Source organism: Malurus melanocephalus, unplaced genomic scaffold (genome assembly GCF_030028575.1).
Source record: "Malurus melanocephalus ecotype Western Australia unplaced genomic scaffold, MMel_1.1 scaffold_486, whole genome shotgun sequence".
Taxonomy (NCBI): Eukaryota; Metazoa; Chordata; class Aves; order Passeriformes; family Maluridae; genus Malurus; species Malurus melanocephalus.
Window position 1 is genome coordinate 435661 of NW_026623718.1, and position 15051 is coordinate 450711.

The 15051-nt window shown below is 49.0% G+C and overlaps 1 protein-coding gene across 1 annotated transcript; it reads right to left on the reverse strand.

Moving 5' to 3' along the window:
* Window positions 1–358: 358 nt before the first annotated feature.
* On the reverse strand, window positions 359–7797 carry LOC130582366 (G-protein coupled receptor 83-like). Its single transcript, XM_057381016.1, has 6 exons — window positions 7678–7797; window positions 6879–7463; window positions 6019–6144; window positions 5230–5363; window positions 1455–2498; window positions 359–807 (listed from the first exon to the last, which is right to left on the reverse strand). Exons 2-5 carry the CDS (start codon window positions 7260–7262, stop codon window positions 1904–1906), a joined length of 1239 nt encoding a protein of 412 aa, XP_057236999.1. The 5' UTR covers window positions 7263–7463; window positions 7678–7797; the 3' UTR covers window positions 359–807; window positions 1455–1903.
* Between the last annotated feature and the right edge of the window lie 7254 nt (window positions 7798–15051).

The following is a 15051-nucleotide window of genomic DNA, read 5'->3' on the forward strand; positions in this document are numbered from 1 at the left end:
GCCAGGGCATCTTTAAGTGATGCAGAAGCCTCGAGGCACTGGGCAAAGTGTGTGAGGCTCTGAATCTCACTCAGGCATTGATAATTATCAGTCCAGATAGCTGAGCTGTTACAGAGATTCGATACAGTCAGCTCTTACATCCTGCCCATTTAGGGGAGAAAAATTCAGCAATGAGGAGATGCTGCAATTGACAGATCCAAGGAAGAAAACCAGCCAGGTTATTTCTCACAGCAAGAAATGGCTAACTACAGGGATTAGAAGAAGATCAAGGGAGTAGGGAGTGTGGAGAGACCCTCTTCTTTGGAATAAGGTCTGATTCCTCCCGAAAAAAAGGTTATTAAGCCATTTAAAGAAAGGAAGGAAGGAAGGAAAACAAAGCTAAGAAATATGAAAGACAATATATGGCAGTTAGAGAGCTGCTCAGCAAAAGCTAATGAGGGGTGAGGAACAATAAAAAAGCAAATGATAGCTTCTCTTAATAATTAAATGAAGTGATGCTCATTAATTGGAGATTATCTTCACATTTTGAAAAACTCACAATACTTTATGACTGAAAACAAACCCTGCTCTACACTGAGCGAGGACAGCGCTGACACCCAGCACAGGCAGCTTTGAATTCCCAAATTCAGTGATTGTTGAGCTCCAAGCAACGTCTCTCAAGGACCAAGTATTCAACCATCCCTGCTGCCACTCCTCGTGCTCTGCTGTCTTCTTCTGGTGTGCATTGCAGTGCACAGATGAGGTGCCCAGCTGGGGTCAAGTGGCCTGAAGCAACGACTCTCTTCCCTTCTGTCCTGTTCCTTCTCACTGTGCAAATGGAACATAAAAAAAAAAAAAAAAAAATCAGTCCTCAAGTTTCCCTTCTTTGATCTGGCTCATCCTCCTCCGGGAAGATGATGGGAGTATGTCCTTATTCCCTCAAGCCACTTGGCCCCCTCACTGCCTCTCTATGCAGAAGTTCTGTCYGGACTATCACCAGGGCAGACCCAGGAACCCCCCAGCATTCATGGCTGCCCTTCAGCTACTGGAGTCCATAACCTGGTYTGCACCAACTAGACAGCCCCAGAATCTTCAGTTGTTTCTCACAGGACATTCCTTCCAGCACTTTCTTGCCCTCCTGTTGTTTAAATGGGACTTTTACAGCAACTAGTAACAATGCAGAATGATTCCATTCTTGAGTGGGTGAATGCTACAGCCCTGATGAAATATTTTGTGGCCTTTTACAAAGTGCCAGTGTAGCTCTCTTTCCTGAATTAATATATTTATAATAAAAAGAACATCTCACTGGATTAYATTAGTCCATCATCATGCCATCTGAGCCTACAGCCATGGCTCCTGGGGCACATCTCTGCTCCCCTTGGTTAGGGCTGGCTTCCAGCTGCTGTGGGTGGGACAGAGACAGGGCAGGAGGAGCATCAGCATCTGAGGGGAAAATTGCTGTTAACAATCCTTACCTCTGCTGGGAGGCTTTGCTATACTATCTGGTGATACTTCTGTGGATGGAGTTCATCTGGATGTCCAAGGCCTTCCTTCAAACACTTATAATGGATCCTGTGATGTGCAGAGCCCCATGTTATGGCATGTTACAGGTCAGTGACTTAGGCCAGTGACAGAAACCCAGGTCTACTCCCTCTCTTAGCAATAAAAAGGAAAATCTGAAAGCAGGTCACCGTGTTGGAGAAGGTCTATGTCCCCTGTACATATTCCTGTCCCTGGGCCAGCTGCAGCATGGGTTTTACTGGGAAAGTGCTGGAGAGGCTGTGTGCCCACCATGCCAARCAGAGGAGGGGCTGCAGTGAGACCGGCCAAAGTCAGCAGAGCAGCAATGCTGGTTCCTGAGGGGACACTGGGAGATGCCCTCTGATGCCTCCCCCAGCCGGATAACCCCCCTTAGCCCCGTGGCTCACAGGTCCGTGTTGGCTGTTGAGGGGTTCCTGGGGGAGCAGCTGGCCTGGGAGGCAGGTCCCTTCCTGCACCTGGCCTGCTCCAGCCACGCCTCACGGCAGGACACAGCCCTGGGTGGCAGCTCCTGCTCCTGAGCCTGTGGCACCTTCTGGCACACGCACAGCAGGGACCGGAGCTCCGTGCGGAAACTCTCGTTCAGCCAGCAGTAGATGAAGGGGTTGTAGCAGGTGCTGCTCATGGCGAACCAGTGCAGGGCAAAATAGAGCGAGTTCTTTGTCTTGATGCCCAGACTGGAGATGAGCACCACGTAGCAGTTCAGGGGGAACCAGCAGACYGCAAAGACCACCACCACCAGCATCAGCATCTTGATGCTCTTCTTCTTGTTCCTGTGGTGGATGACGTACTGCTGCGTGGTGACGTCCCCGATGGCATTGCGGAGCCACAGCTTCTTGGCCAGGCGCATGTAGGTGACAGTGATGATCAGCAGAGGCAGAAGGTAAAGAAGGATAAAAGTAGACAGGTCCAGATACTTCCACACCAGCTCTGCAGGCTCAGGGAAATCAGGGAGGCACAGACTCCGGACAGTGGCTTCCCTTGAAAACAAAGAAACACAGATAGAGCCTGTGGCTATTGCTGTTAAATGCAATAGCAAACCACAGTGGGGGTCTCACACTGCCCACAGCCACCTGCTCAGAGGTGTATTGTAGGCAGAGGGAGGACACTGAGCCACAGCTCTGACATGTCTCTCTCAGGGTGGASCAGCAGCTCCTGCATGTGAGCACCCACCGTGCTGTGCCCCCAGCAGTGAGGATCCCTCGCCCTGCCATACCCCCAGCACAGGAGCTGCTGCAGCAGCTGTAAGCCAAACCTGTTTTRGATGGGAAGGAATGGGTTTCTGGAGGCTAGGAGCTGTGAGAAAACCTCACAGGTGTAACCAACCCACCTCCCTTCCCTTCTCTGCCCTACCCACCACTCCCTTGCCATCAGCTCCTACAACCTTCCTGATACATCTTAAAACTTGTGTGATAATTCATCAGTTGGCTCCAGTTGAACCATTGACAATTAACTGACAGGAGGATKGAGTGTAACCATACACAACGACTCATTTTAACAGCCCCTTACACCTATCCCATCCCATCCAGCCCCAGAATCTGAGTGTGTTCCCACTGCCTGGTCAGCAGTGGCTCCCAGCCCCAGCACCCTTCACCACACAATATTGGCCCCTCCACACCCTGCAGTTGGTGACTGGAAGTGATGGAATATTAAGAGAAAGGAGCACTCACACATTTATTTCCTGTGGATGTTTTCTCCTTTTCTTTCCCTTCCCCTCTCTTTTTCTTCCTCTTATTCTATTTTACTCTTCTCTCTTCAGCCCCTGTCTTCTGTTCTCCTCTATTCAGCGTAGATTTTAGTCACCATCAAGCTATACTATTCATTGCAGTACTGATAAATATCTTTAATATCCTGTTTTCAACTGCTGAAGCTGCCTTTCATGCCACAAACAGGAGAGTGTTGAGAATGGGTGACTGCAGCAGGGCATGAGGTCAGAGGAGTGACAATGGGTCCACCAAGTACAGAGGACCTGGAGATGCCACTCAAGAGGGGAACTGATGCAGAAGGGAAAATCATCCTTACTGAACTCAGCCTTTTCCTCCCCAGGATCTGATTCACCACTGGGGACCTGCTAAAGGGGATCTGACAAGACACTGTTCTGGTGAATTCTGATATGATCAGGGACTCAGACATGCTGTGTGTAGTGCAGCCACATGAGAGATTGATGTTGGCAGAGCCCATTTCCCATCCCAGAACCCCAACCACTCCCTGGTAGGAATCTCAGTAGCCCTGGCCCTGCATGAACTATTAAAAGCAATATTGCAACTGGGATTTTTTTTTTCAATGGAAAGCAGGGACAGGAATAGCATGTCCTGGAAGTCCTTATATCGCTGAGCTGCCTCATGCCAACACAGGGCTCGGTTTCCTCTGGCCATGCCAAAGGATGAGCAGAGACAGGTGCCCCGAAACAGATCGTAGCGTTTGTTCATTCATGAGCAATTTGTTCCCTAATCCCCAAGCACAGCTGCAGAGCAACGCAAGCACAGAGTAACCCTGCCCTGTTTACAGTCTGGACAGTTGGAGGTATGATATCCCCTGGGCATCTCAGTCACATCAGGCACAAGCACAGGCAGGGGAGGGCTGTGAAGCCCCCATCACACTTCCAGCCCCTCGTACACCAAAAGCAGTGACAGCCTATGCAGGCACTCACGCTCTCCTGCTTTGCCAACAGGAGGGACCTGGCTGGGCTGAAGCAAATTAGATTTGTYTTTATACAGAAGGTCAATGTCTACAATAGAAATCTCATTCCTGCTGCCTATCAGTGTCTCCTTGCCCCACTCCCTGGGATGCTGATCTCAGCCTGAAAATACAGGTCATGGTAAGATTATCCCCTTGGCCTGGAGGCTGGCATTCCTGYGAAGGGCAGCACCAGCAGCGTGACACCCGCCACAAAAATCCCGCTTGGGTACTGTTACGGACTGTTTTGTAGACAGAAAAGGTCACAGCAATGCCACAGGGTGGTGGGGACAGGAGGGGCAGAACAGGCTGGGTACCACAGAGGAACGGAGCACAAGGGCAAAGCAAGCCCAAAGTCAGGGTTCTGTATTTCTCCCTGGCAGAGGGTGACAGCAGAGACAAGTGCCATTGCTGGGCCTTTTTTGAGGGGATAAGCTTCTGCTTCTGATTTTTTTTCCTTTTTCTTTCTTTCTCTTTACATCACTTTACATCAGAACCTTCTCTTTTTTTCTGATATTTCACTAGTCCTCATGTGGGTGTGAAATTTCACTTTATCTGCTCTCTTCATCTTCAGCCAAGCAAAGAGTTCCCTTTGCTRTGGGGAGGCACCATGGCACACCAGGGCAGCTCCGGATCCTGCCAAAGCACTGGTCCCCCTGCAACTTCACACTGGTCCCCCACAGTCCTGCTCCATGGAGAAGGGGGTAGGAGCTTCTTTTTGCTTTTCTCATTGGTGTAACATTGGGCAGAGGAATCTCAAACTTCAGGGAGGGCTGGTTCTGTTTCATAAATCCACGTGGAAGAAATACAGGGAAGTATCACAACCGGTGCTTCAGTGTGCCCCATGGCAGGCCRGGCAGCTCTTCCACAGCYCCAGTCTCTGCTRTGGGCAGTGGATCTCATAMACCAACTCCCTCTCATCCCACATCRCCCTTCCCCAWGSCTGGGATGCTCCAGCACCCTCCCTGATGAGCAGCACTGCATAAGGGTGCATGCAGAGCTCCACACACTCACTGGGAAGGGGAGATCACTCACCTGTAGTTATACTGGAAAAGCTTTTGATAGATGGCATGGGGCAGSGAGAAACAGGTTGCCATCAGCCAGATAACAGAGATGCTCAGTGCTCCCTTTGTCAGAGACATCCTCTGCTTCAGAGGGTTCAGGATGACCTGCAACAGAGACTCTGCYGTGACTCTTCTCCTGTGGGAAGCAAAGCCCCTCACAGCCCTCATGGGGGGTGGGCGGTTTGTGACATAACCTAACACAGCTAATGATAGGAAAATGACAGCCGTGACTAGGAAAATATCCTGTACATTAGAGTGACCTGGAAAATGGAAACATTGAACTTCTCAGTCTGCTCAGAAAAGCTTTCAAATTTCATCCTCTGTCTTGTTCTGTGAGAAAAATTTCCTTAAGCTGGGGGTTACATYAGGTCAAAAAAAGAGAAGATATCTACATAAGTGTCTTCACTCAGGGGTGTTTGTTTATTCTGKATGAACTATATAAGAAATGTCTCTTGTTCTAGCTGGGCCTATGAAGCTGAGCTTTTCTCTCCTCTGCTGAGGCAGCAACTCACCTTTCATGAAATTTTCTTTGTTAGATCTTTAGGCTTGTAAAATCCGATAGTCTGGGACTTACCACTTGACAATATACAGGAAAGGGGACTGATTGCTAGGGACAAGCACACAGCCTGGGCAGCCCTTCTGCCCTGCACTGGACACACAGCCAGTGTTTGTCATGGCCACAGACAGACATGGGTAAAACCTTCACACAGCTCAAGTCTCCTCCCAGAGCTCTGGAAGGAAGAGGGACAGGCAGTGTCACCTGGTGCCTGTCGAGAGCGATGGCCGTCAGGGTCAGTGTGGACACGTGGAGGGAGCAGTACTGCACAAAGCGGCTGATGTGGCACATGGCCTTTCCAAAGATCCATGTGCTGTTCACAAACCGGACCTGAGGGGAAACAACAGCTCATCAGCTAAAAAACGTGCTGAAAACAAATCCATGGGGAAATCCCTTGGCTGGTACCTGAGCTGGCTCAGAGCCAGCTTCACCTGAAACCTAAAGAAAGATCAGCTATTCTGGTCTTTGAAACACCTTTAAGGAAGTGTTTATAGGGTCAAACCCCACAGATTATGGAGTGCTGTTGCCACTGTCTCCCTGGTTGTTCTACAGACATTTTTTGTGGTACTAACTTTCTATTACATTAACAACTATATTTGGAAAAAGTGAACCAAGGTTTGATATCAACCCCACCGACAAATCTGGAGAGCTTTCATTGAAACCTTTATTCAGCTGGCATGTCTGAAAAGCTTGACTACTTTCTTTCAGTCACCCAGTATGTCTGGCATTCAGACTGTTCTGACCCACTAAGTGACAGTGCACTGTAAAATCACATGTTCACCCAGGCACTTGTTCCTCAAGAAGCTCTTATTAGGGTTTGGTAGCACACATGGAGAGACTTCAGAGTTTCTAMGAGTTACAGAGTCTAAGAGAGCAACAGAGAGCCCACAGTTTGCTGAACAGTGCTTTACTTGCCTGGCAGGRTTGTTAATTAGACTTGGTGGTGCTGGGTTCCTGCTCAGCCCTAGGAAGGGATGCATGGGAAGAATATGACCACCAGGCAGAGTTCTGGTGTGTGGGAGACTCCTGTYCTGGCTGAAGGGACAGCACCACCAGCTACTTACCAAGGTGAAAGGTGTGTTGAGCAGCGTGATCATGATGTCTGACACGGCCAGGTTGACTATGAAGAGGCTGGTGGCTGAGTGCATCCTCTTGTTCTTCAGCACCACRTGGCACACCAGCACRTTCCCAAAGAGAGACATGATGATAATGATCGAGTATGCCACGATTAGGAGAGCTTTCACTGTTGGTTTCTGGGATTCTGGCTCATATTTAGCCAGCTCAGCAAATTTCTCCCACTCAACAATGCGGCTCTCTGTCCAGTTGAAGATGGTTCTGTTGCTTGTGTGGTAGATGGACATGAGTTTGGCCAGGGAAGAGTAGTGGTCAAACTCCTCACGATACGCCATCACCTGTGACCTGTATGGCTGAAGCAGTGAGAGAGGCATGGTAGGTCAAGTGCAGTCTTCCCTGCTGGGGAGCAGTTCCAGGTATGTCAGAAAGAGGCTGGTCTGGGAACACACATTCTCTCTTATATCAAGAAGAGCAAGAGCTTTGCAGGTGAGCTCTGGGCTCAAGCAGGCTGCCTGACCATCCTGTGCTGCTGCTGCAGAAGTTTCTTCCCAATGCAGAAATGTTCACCTTCCACTCTAAGAACAGACAAAGATACCGTTCCAGCAACAATCTGCATTCTGAATAGAAACCAACGCTTCACTTCCCAGACCAGATAGGTCTGTACGTGATAGTGCATACATTACATCATGGTTACACACCAGTTCCCTGCACACTACAACCACAAGGAGAAACCAAATTCCCCACCCTTAGCGCCCTCCCTAACTCTTACCCTTACCCCCTCTCAGTTACCTCACACTGCCCGGCCGTTTTTGTCCCCGTCGACGCCCGGTCCCAAGGGGCAGCAGCGGCTCCTCCGGCTCCCCGCGCTGCCCACCCCGCACCGCACACTCCGCACATCCCGCACCGCACACTCCGCACATCCCGCACCACACACGCCGCAAACCCCGCACCGCAGACCCCGCAGACCCCGCAGTGCACACCCCGCAACCGCACACCCCGCCCTGCACACTCCGCACTGCACCCCGCGCCCCGCACACCGCGCTCTGCACGCACCTTGCACACCCCGTGCACTTTGCACACCCCTCTCACCGTGCACTCTCCGCACTGCACCGCGCACCCCACGCCCCTCTCCCCGCGCACCCAGCGCAACTTGCGCACCCCTCTCCCCGCGCACCCAGCGCAACTTGCGCACCCCTCTCCCCGCGCACCTCGCACACCCCTCTCACCGTGCACTCTCCACCCTGCACCCCGCACCCCGCGCCCCTCTCCCCGCGCACCCCGCGCACCCCCCGGCCCCTCCGCACGTGGAGCCGGTGGGGGTGGAGCCTCCGGTAGGGGCAGAGCTGCTTCATTCATAAAAGAAGGCACGGGCGGAGCGCCGCCGGTCCCGGGAGCCGTTTCCAGGGTTTAACTGGTGCCGCGGTTTCCTTTTATTCTGACTCCGGGGGTTAACAGCCCAGTCCGGTTCAATAAGCAGCTCCGGTCGTCCTGTTTGTTCCCTAATAACAACATGGAACTGCAGGTCCCATGTCTTCCACGTCATTAGATAAATCTCTGATTGATGCTTGTTTGCTTTTTTAGTTCTCAGGACAAAACACTTCAGGAGCAGGAATGGCTGCATTGTGGAATAAAATTATTAGAGTTTTGTKCCGGTCCTGGAGCAAAATTCCAGTTACCTGCCTGTCTCTGAGGAGACTTTACAGGCTGGAGGTATTAAAGGTATTCAGTGTCTTTTCTTTCTGTGTCTCACTCTTATATGTCAGAAGGTCTTTTTGTTTTCTGGAGGGCTGGTTTCCCTGTGGACAGAAGAATTAATAACAGTGCAGATACACAGACACCAGGAGGCTTTGGAACTGAGGAGCTGCAGAACTCTTCATTTTGCTYTCAGATATTRGTGTCTGTCTGTCAGATTCTAGGGYACAAAAAGTATAACTGAGCCCCTGAAATATTTATTATCATGCCTTACATTGCATGTGCTACCCAATGTGCACAGCCCAGACACATGTTATAACCCAGCTCAGGTTTGCCTGAGGTGGCAGCAGGGTGAGAGCTTTGTCACCAGGCACTTCCACCTGAGCCTAGCCCTCTGTGTGCTGCTGGGACTTCTCTCCAGCCTGAGTTTTAGCAGCTCCACAGAGGCTTTCAGGCTCCCCTCACCTGGTATGGACACACCATATTTCGTAGCAATGGACATTGCAGATCTAGAACAGAAAATACAACCAAATTCTAAATTAATCTTCCAACTTAAATCAAATTAAAATTCAGGGGGCAGCAACTGAGAAGGGCACATACTTGCCCAACCAAAGCTCAATTTCCCCAGGGACAGAATATGATTCAGCATTAGTTGCCACTGACATGGGAACGGTGCTCTAACTGGCTCTGAGATTCGTGGGTGGAGTGGCAAGTTGTACAAAATGGGCTTCAAAAAGCGAAATAAGAAAAGGGCAACAATGCCATAGCAATTGCATTTGATGTCCTGTGAACAGTTACAATTTAGGCTTTATTATTCAAAATACAAATGGCAAGTACATAAAAGCTATTAATGATGGAACTTCAGGATGCTTGGAAAAGAAAAGCTTTAAAATGGATTTGATAGCCCTTGAGGTTCAGCTGTAAGGCTTGAGTGACAGAACAAAGAGAACTAATTTACCATTGTAACTATGTYCCCTCCCCGCACTGATGGGTCTTGTCTAGTGACCCACTGGGACTGGATCTTCAGACTTCTTTTTTTTCCTCCTTGGAAGAAAGTCATACAGAATGACTGGCAGCACACCCAACTCCCATCTTATTGCTGGYCCCCTGATTTTCAAGGGGATGTGAAACCACACAAGTAACAATAACAGCCAGCTCCTACCTGTGGTGTCCTGCCAGCTCTGAGTRCTCCAGCCTGGCCATGGCTTGGGCCATCATTGTCTGCCATTTGTGTTGGTTGGTACAGGCCACTTGTGAGGGAATTCAACCCATCAATGTGCATTGTCTTTTGCTGGGGGGAACTCGGCTTCAGAAGCCTCCCAGCCTTGGACACACCTTACAGTGTGTTTTCTTTTTAGGAAGTTCTTTGGCTTTTCTCCCCCTCTCCATGGTAGTTAAGACAGAAAATAAAAAAACAAACAAAAAACCCCAAAAATCTACTTTTCCTTAGCAGAAAACTCTTTGCTAATGAAAGGGATTTGGCCAAGAGTGGAAGGGGTAAGTCACTTTCTGTGTATGATATGCATGCGAGCTGTTATCGGGGACACTAATTCCGTGATCTCTGCCTGCAGCTCRCTCTGCAGGGCACCAGACAGAGCCCCTTTGAGTCCTTCTGCACAGGCACAAGAACAGTGAGCAGGGACTACACACAACCCACACTCACACCCCACTGCACTGAGCTCACAAGGAGCCCTCTTGCCTTTGATGAACAGTTCAAAGCTTGTRCACATCTCACGGTGTCTGAAGTCACCCCTTCTGCATATGCATCACTGGTTTGAGGCCAGAGAGCTGGAGCTCCACAAGCAGGACCTTTTCAAAACAGCTTTCCTTCTGAGGTGTCTGGAGTGGAGGCCAGAAGCCAACAGACACCACACACATCCCTTGATGAGCTCAGGATGTATTTGACAAGGTGAGGCAGACTCAAGCAGCACCCTACCATGTGCTGTACATTCCCTGGCTTTTAAGAAATGCCAGTTTGGAATGGCTCATTATCTCTGTTCCCTTCCAAGGCTCAATTAATTTAAGGCACGACAGGTTTGCTGGGATGACTCACACACCAAAGGAAGGRAGGAATGAAGATAAGATTTGAAAAGTAGTGGTACAATACATACTTACTTCAAAACCTCGTCCTTTGTGCAGCTCTGACCAAAGGAAGAGATATGACAGAGGCTGAAGTTTCCTGAGCTGGCAAGGGACAGTCATGCAGAGGCTGATGGCACCCGTGGCTACTCATGAGGGACAATGAGCCAGGAGCCTCAGCAAAGCTGAGCTGCAGCAGGTGCTGCAGGGTCTCAAAAGTCCATCGCTCTGGGTTTGCAAACACATGGAAACAGGACAACAAACAGCCAGGAAAGGAGGGGCAATTCTGACAGTCACTTGTGCTGAAGCATTTAAAACTTAATTTTCAGCTCATTCAGTCGAAAAAGGTTATGAAATTACAGTAATAAAATCTGAAGAGCATAATCCAAATGGCGCTTTTCCAGTGGTCTAAAGAGCTCAAACACAAAAGTACTGATTATCATGTTTTTAAATTATGAGTTAAACTACCACCAAGGACACAGAAAATGGCCAGTAGGGCATCCTTTTAGAAAGGGGCTCCAGGGGCAATCCCATTTATTTTACATCCAAATACTCTTCCAAAGAGCCTGGAAAAAATGATTAATACACACTGTGATTTACTGGAGCAAAACTCCAGACATTATATGTTAGAGAGAAAAACCTCCTTGTTGAAAAGAGGCACATGGATAATGAATTTGAATCCCTAGGARGATTTCCACTGGTTTCCCCTGCAAAGGCTCTTGAAGAGACTGAGCTGGGTGGGATGGTGGGCACGGGGCAGCCTTCAGGTCAGACAGATGTGTCAGAAAGTCACTGGCTGCCACTCTGCCTGTGTGGCACACATGGATGGCCATGGAAGGACTTCAAGGAACCGCAATGAAAAGGAATGGCTGGACAGGTTTAGAATGAAAGGGTCATTTCCCACTGCTGTGCAAAAGTGGAGRGTGCTGGGGTTGCTCAGGCACATCCCTGTGCAGCCCCATGCTGCCCCTCTGCCCCTAGAGCAGCCAGGTAGTGCTGGGGTGACTCACCAAAATCTGTCACTGGAGCAAATTGGAGTCTCAAAAGCTCAGTGTGAGAAGCTAAACAAGAACACTGAGGAGTAAGCTCTGGCCCCGCAAATAAGCAGCATGAAGATTTCCAGGGCCACTTGGAGACTTCGATTTCTGTAACAACTGCGGACAAGGCAGTAATTTTCCATTTCTTTACTCACTGCTGCAGAATTCTAAACAATCCAGGCAAGAAATCGACACAAAAACCACCCAGCCRGCACAGGGCTGTAGAACACTGCCAGCCAGCATCCTCTGCTCCCAGCTGCAATTATTCCGCAAAACACATTACCTGCGCCAGCTTTCACTGGTTTATCWGCAGAATGTTGAACAACTTAAACTGAAACAGGCCCACAGGGTGAAGTCAAGGCTCATCTATGTGCATATCACTACTGGGTAAAGCTGGGGCAGGTTTTTCCTCTTCACAATATTAATATATTATTTCTATTTATTAAGTACAAAAATTTTTGTACTTAAATCCTGTGAAACAGTGATTGGAAAGCAAGCTCAGGAATCAGCAAAACCAGAAAGGACATACCTGAAGGTCTGTGTCTTGCTCTTTTGAGTTCCCTTGGTCTCCAACCACCAGCATCACTATGCCCTTGGCCACTGGAACATCTCCTCCAGCAAAGAGATCAGAAGAGCAGTGATGGGTGGGCACCAGCTCAAGRGAAAAACATGCCATTTTATTAAACAAGAAGATTGAATTTAAAAAAAAATAAATCCCAAACAAACAAACAAACACGAAAACAACCAACCTACTATTAGGGAGCTCAGCTAAAAAAGYCTCCCAGGCTGTCACACTGGCAGCAAGGTCACACTTCAGCCCCCCAGCTGGTGCTGGGCTGGAGCCCTTTGGGTTTGGGGTTCTGCAGGGCCTGGGTCCCACCCCAATCACAGTGGGAAATATTCTCCTTGCCAAAATGAAGCTTGGCTCCATTTTGAAATTCCTGGATTTCTCCTGGATGCAGGGAGCTCTGCTCAGAGTTCAGTACCTGTCAGAACAGAGGAGAGGCTGTTCCTCCACTCCAGAGCTAAGGTACCTCAGGTACCATGAGAGGTTTCAGGAATGCTGATTTCTTGCTYCTACTCATCTTTCTTGCTCCAGGGATTGATGTAAATCACAGTCTTGTGGGGTTCCTCCCTTTCCAGGTGTGAGAGCAAAAATTACAAAAGCCCTTCTTGCTTTTGAGATGTTCAGGAAGGAGAAGTGACACAAACCCTTCTGGGCTGCTTCTGGGACAGGCACCACTGGGCCATGGCTACAAGGAGCAGAGATGGGGAGAGAATGCTGGCAAGGGTTGCCCACTCTTCCTGCTCAGCACATCCCTGAAACCCTGAAACCCTGACCATGAAGCTGCAGAGCCTTCAGGAGCACAGAGAGACCCACTCATGGCAGGGGGCTTCTGCTGGGCAACAATGCAGAGACCACAGGAATTACTGCTGTTTCTGCTGAAGGCTTTTCCCAGGAAGAAACACAGAGCAAGATTTCAAAGCATTTGTCAGTTCAGTGCCATCCCCCTTGGCGCTGGGGCCTCCGGCAAGCCTTCCTGGATCCTCCTTGGAAACCCATTTCTCCTGTCTACAAAGCCTAATTACCCTGGGTGATGAATTAATTTCTGTATTTGGGTCTTATCCAACATGGAACTCAGGTCCTATCCTCTTCTGKTTTTGGTTTTGTTTTTTTTTTCCCTGCCCTAGCTAATATCTCAGTCAGGAAACTTCATCTCAAAGAAGCCCCTTCTGTCTACTCTTTCCCAACTGAGGCCCTCGAGGCTGTGGGCATCAGGTGGGTGTATCTGCCAAACATTTTTTCTATTTTCGTGAGACTTTAGAGTGCCTGRGATTTAAATGCACTAATGTTCTGYGTTTTCTGTTTCCTTGATTAGCCTGGCAAGCACAGAAGCCAAACCTTTCCCAGAGGCACATGAATGGCTGCAAAGAAGGATCACCGGGAACCTCTCTTTGTTCACTTAAGAAATGGTGAACAAAAAAATGAAAAGAAACTGAAGAGACAGGCATTTCCTTTTTGTATAGAGAATTCAATGCCAAGTGCTGGGCTCCAAGAGCCATTTTCCACTTTCTATTCAGCTCATTTGTGCTAATAAGCAGGGGTATAATCTAAGTGAAACAASTGAGTGCAGGTCAGTGACCCTGATGTGGCTTGCTGGGATGGAGGGATGGCTGGCTTAGACCAGCTAAACTGATTTGTGGACCTAAACTCTAAAACACTCTTGTGAAGAAAACGGTCAGTTGTCAGCACTGAAGACCTCATTTGAGAGCAGAGGTGCACCACAGATCTTGAGCTGGCTCCTTATTTTGGCAGTCTAAGCMCTCCCATTCTGATTCAGGAGACAATCCTGAATTCCCTGGGAAGTGGGAAGGTGCAGAACTCAGTGTTGCAGTTGTGTGGCAGCTGTGAAAAAAGATGAGCCATTACAATTCTGCTTTGCTTGCAGCTCAGGTGATAATAAAATGTCAGATCWCCCATGTGCCAGAAGCTTATTGATGTGCTATATCTTGGTGTGGCTTTGGAGGCAGCTGTACCACCCACAACTGATCACCAGCYTGTGTTTTATACTCCAGTCAGTCAGGACTGTGATGGAGCACTGGAAGGCCTGAGTGCCTTTGTTGTAGTGGCGAGGAGGATGAAGACCTTCAGCASTGAGRTTCTTTGCCAGGCTGCTCAGTGAGYAATTTTCTCTCTYCCCTCCTTAATATGAGATTGGGCTCAAACACACGGATAGCTTGAAGAAAGGCTTAAAAAAGGAAGACTCTGTTGTGTGTTTGTGAGGAGAAATAGGAATAGCAAAACAATGGCCACAGGTCTGGGAGGTTCCAGCTATAGCTGTTGCCAGGAACCGCAGCAGCTCGGGGTCCTTTAGCACAGCAGACAGGTACCACARGTTCAGAGCATCCTCTCCCTGCTCAGGACTGTTCCAGACTCACCTGCAATTGCATCCACGGRCAGGTGCCTCGGCAGAGCCCTCACTAGGGCTCAGAGCTAGAGCAGCACTAATGGATATGCACCAGAGGGAAGATCTCTTGAGCAACATGAGTCCTGACTGCTCATGTGTCTGTTTGATGACAGTCTGCTTTTACACAGTACTATTTCTCCATCRGGACTTCTGTTTCTTCTCTAGGACTGGATGATGCTTATTCAATGAGCACTTTATCAGTATGCAGCTGCTGTCTGAAGATGAGCTGCCAAGGCATGACAGACACTTTCTRTTGGATGATATTCAAATTTTTTACATAGGCATTTTGATTCAAATTAACCTAATTCTCTAATAAAAGCTTTGAATCAACCTGTAGCTCTCACACTTGAAACACTGGAGTGGTCTGGATATAAACAATGAATATT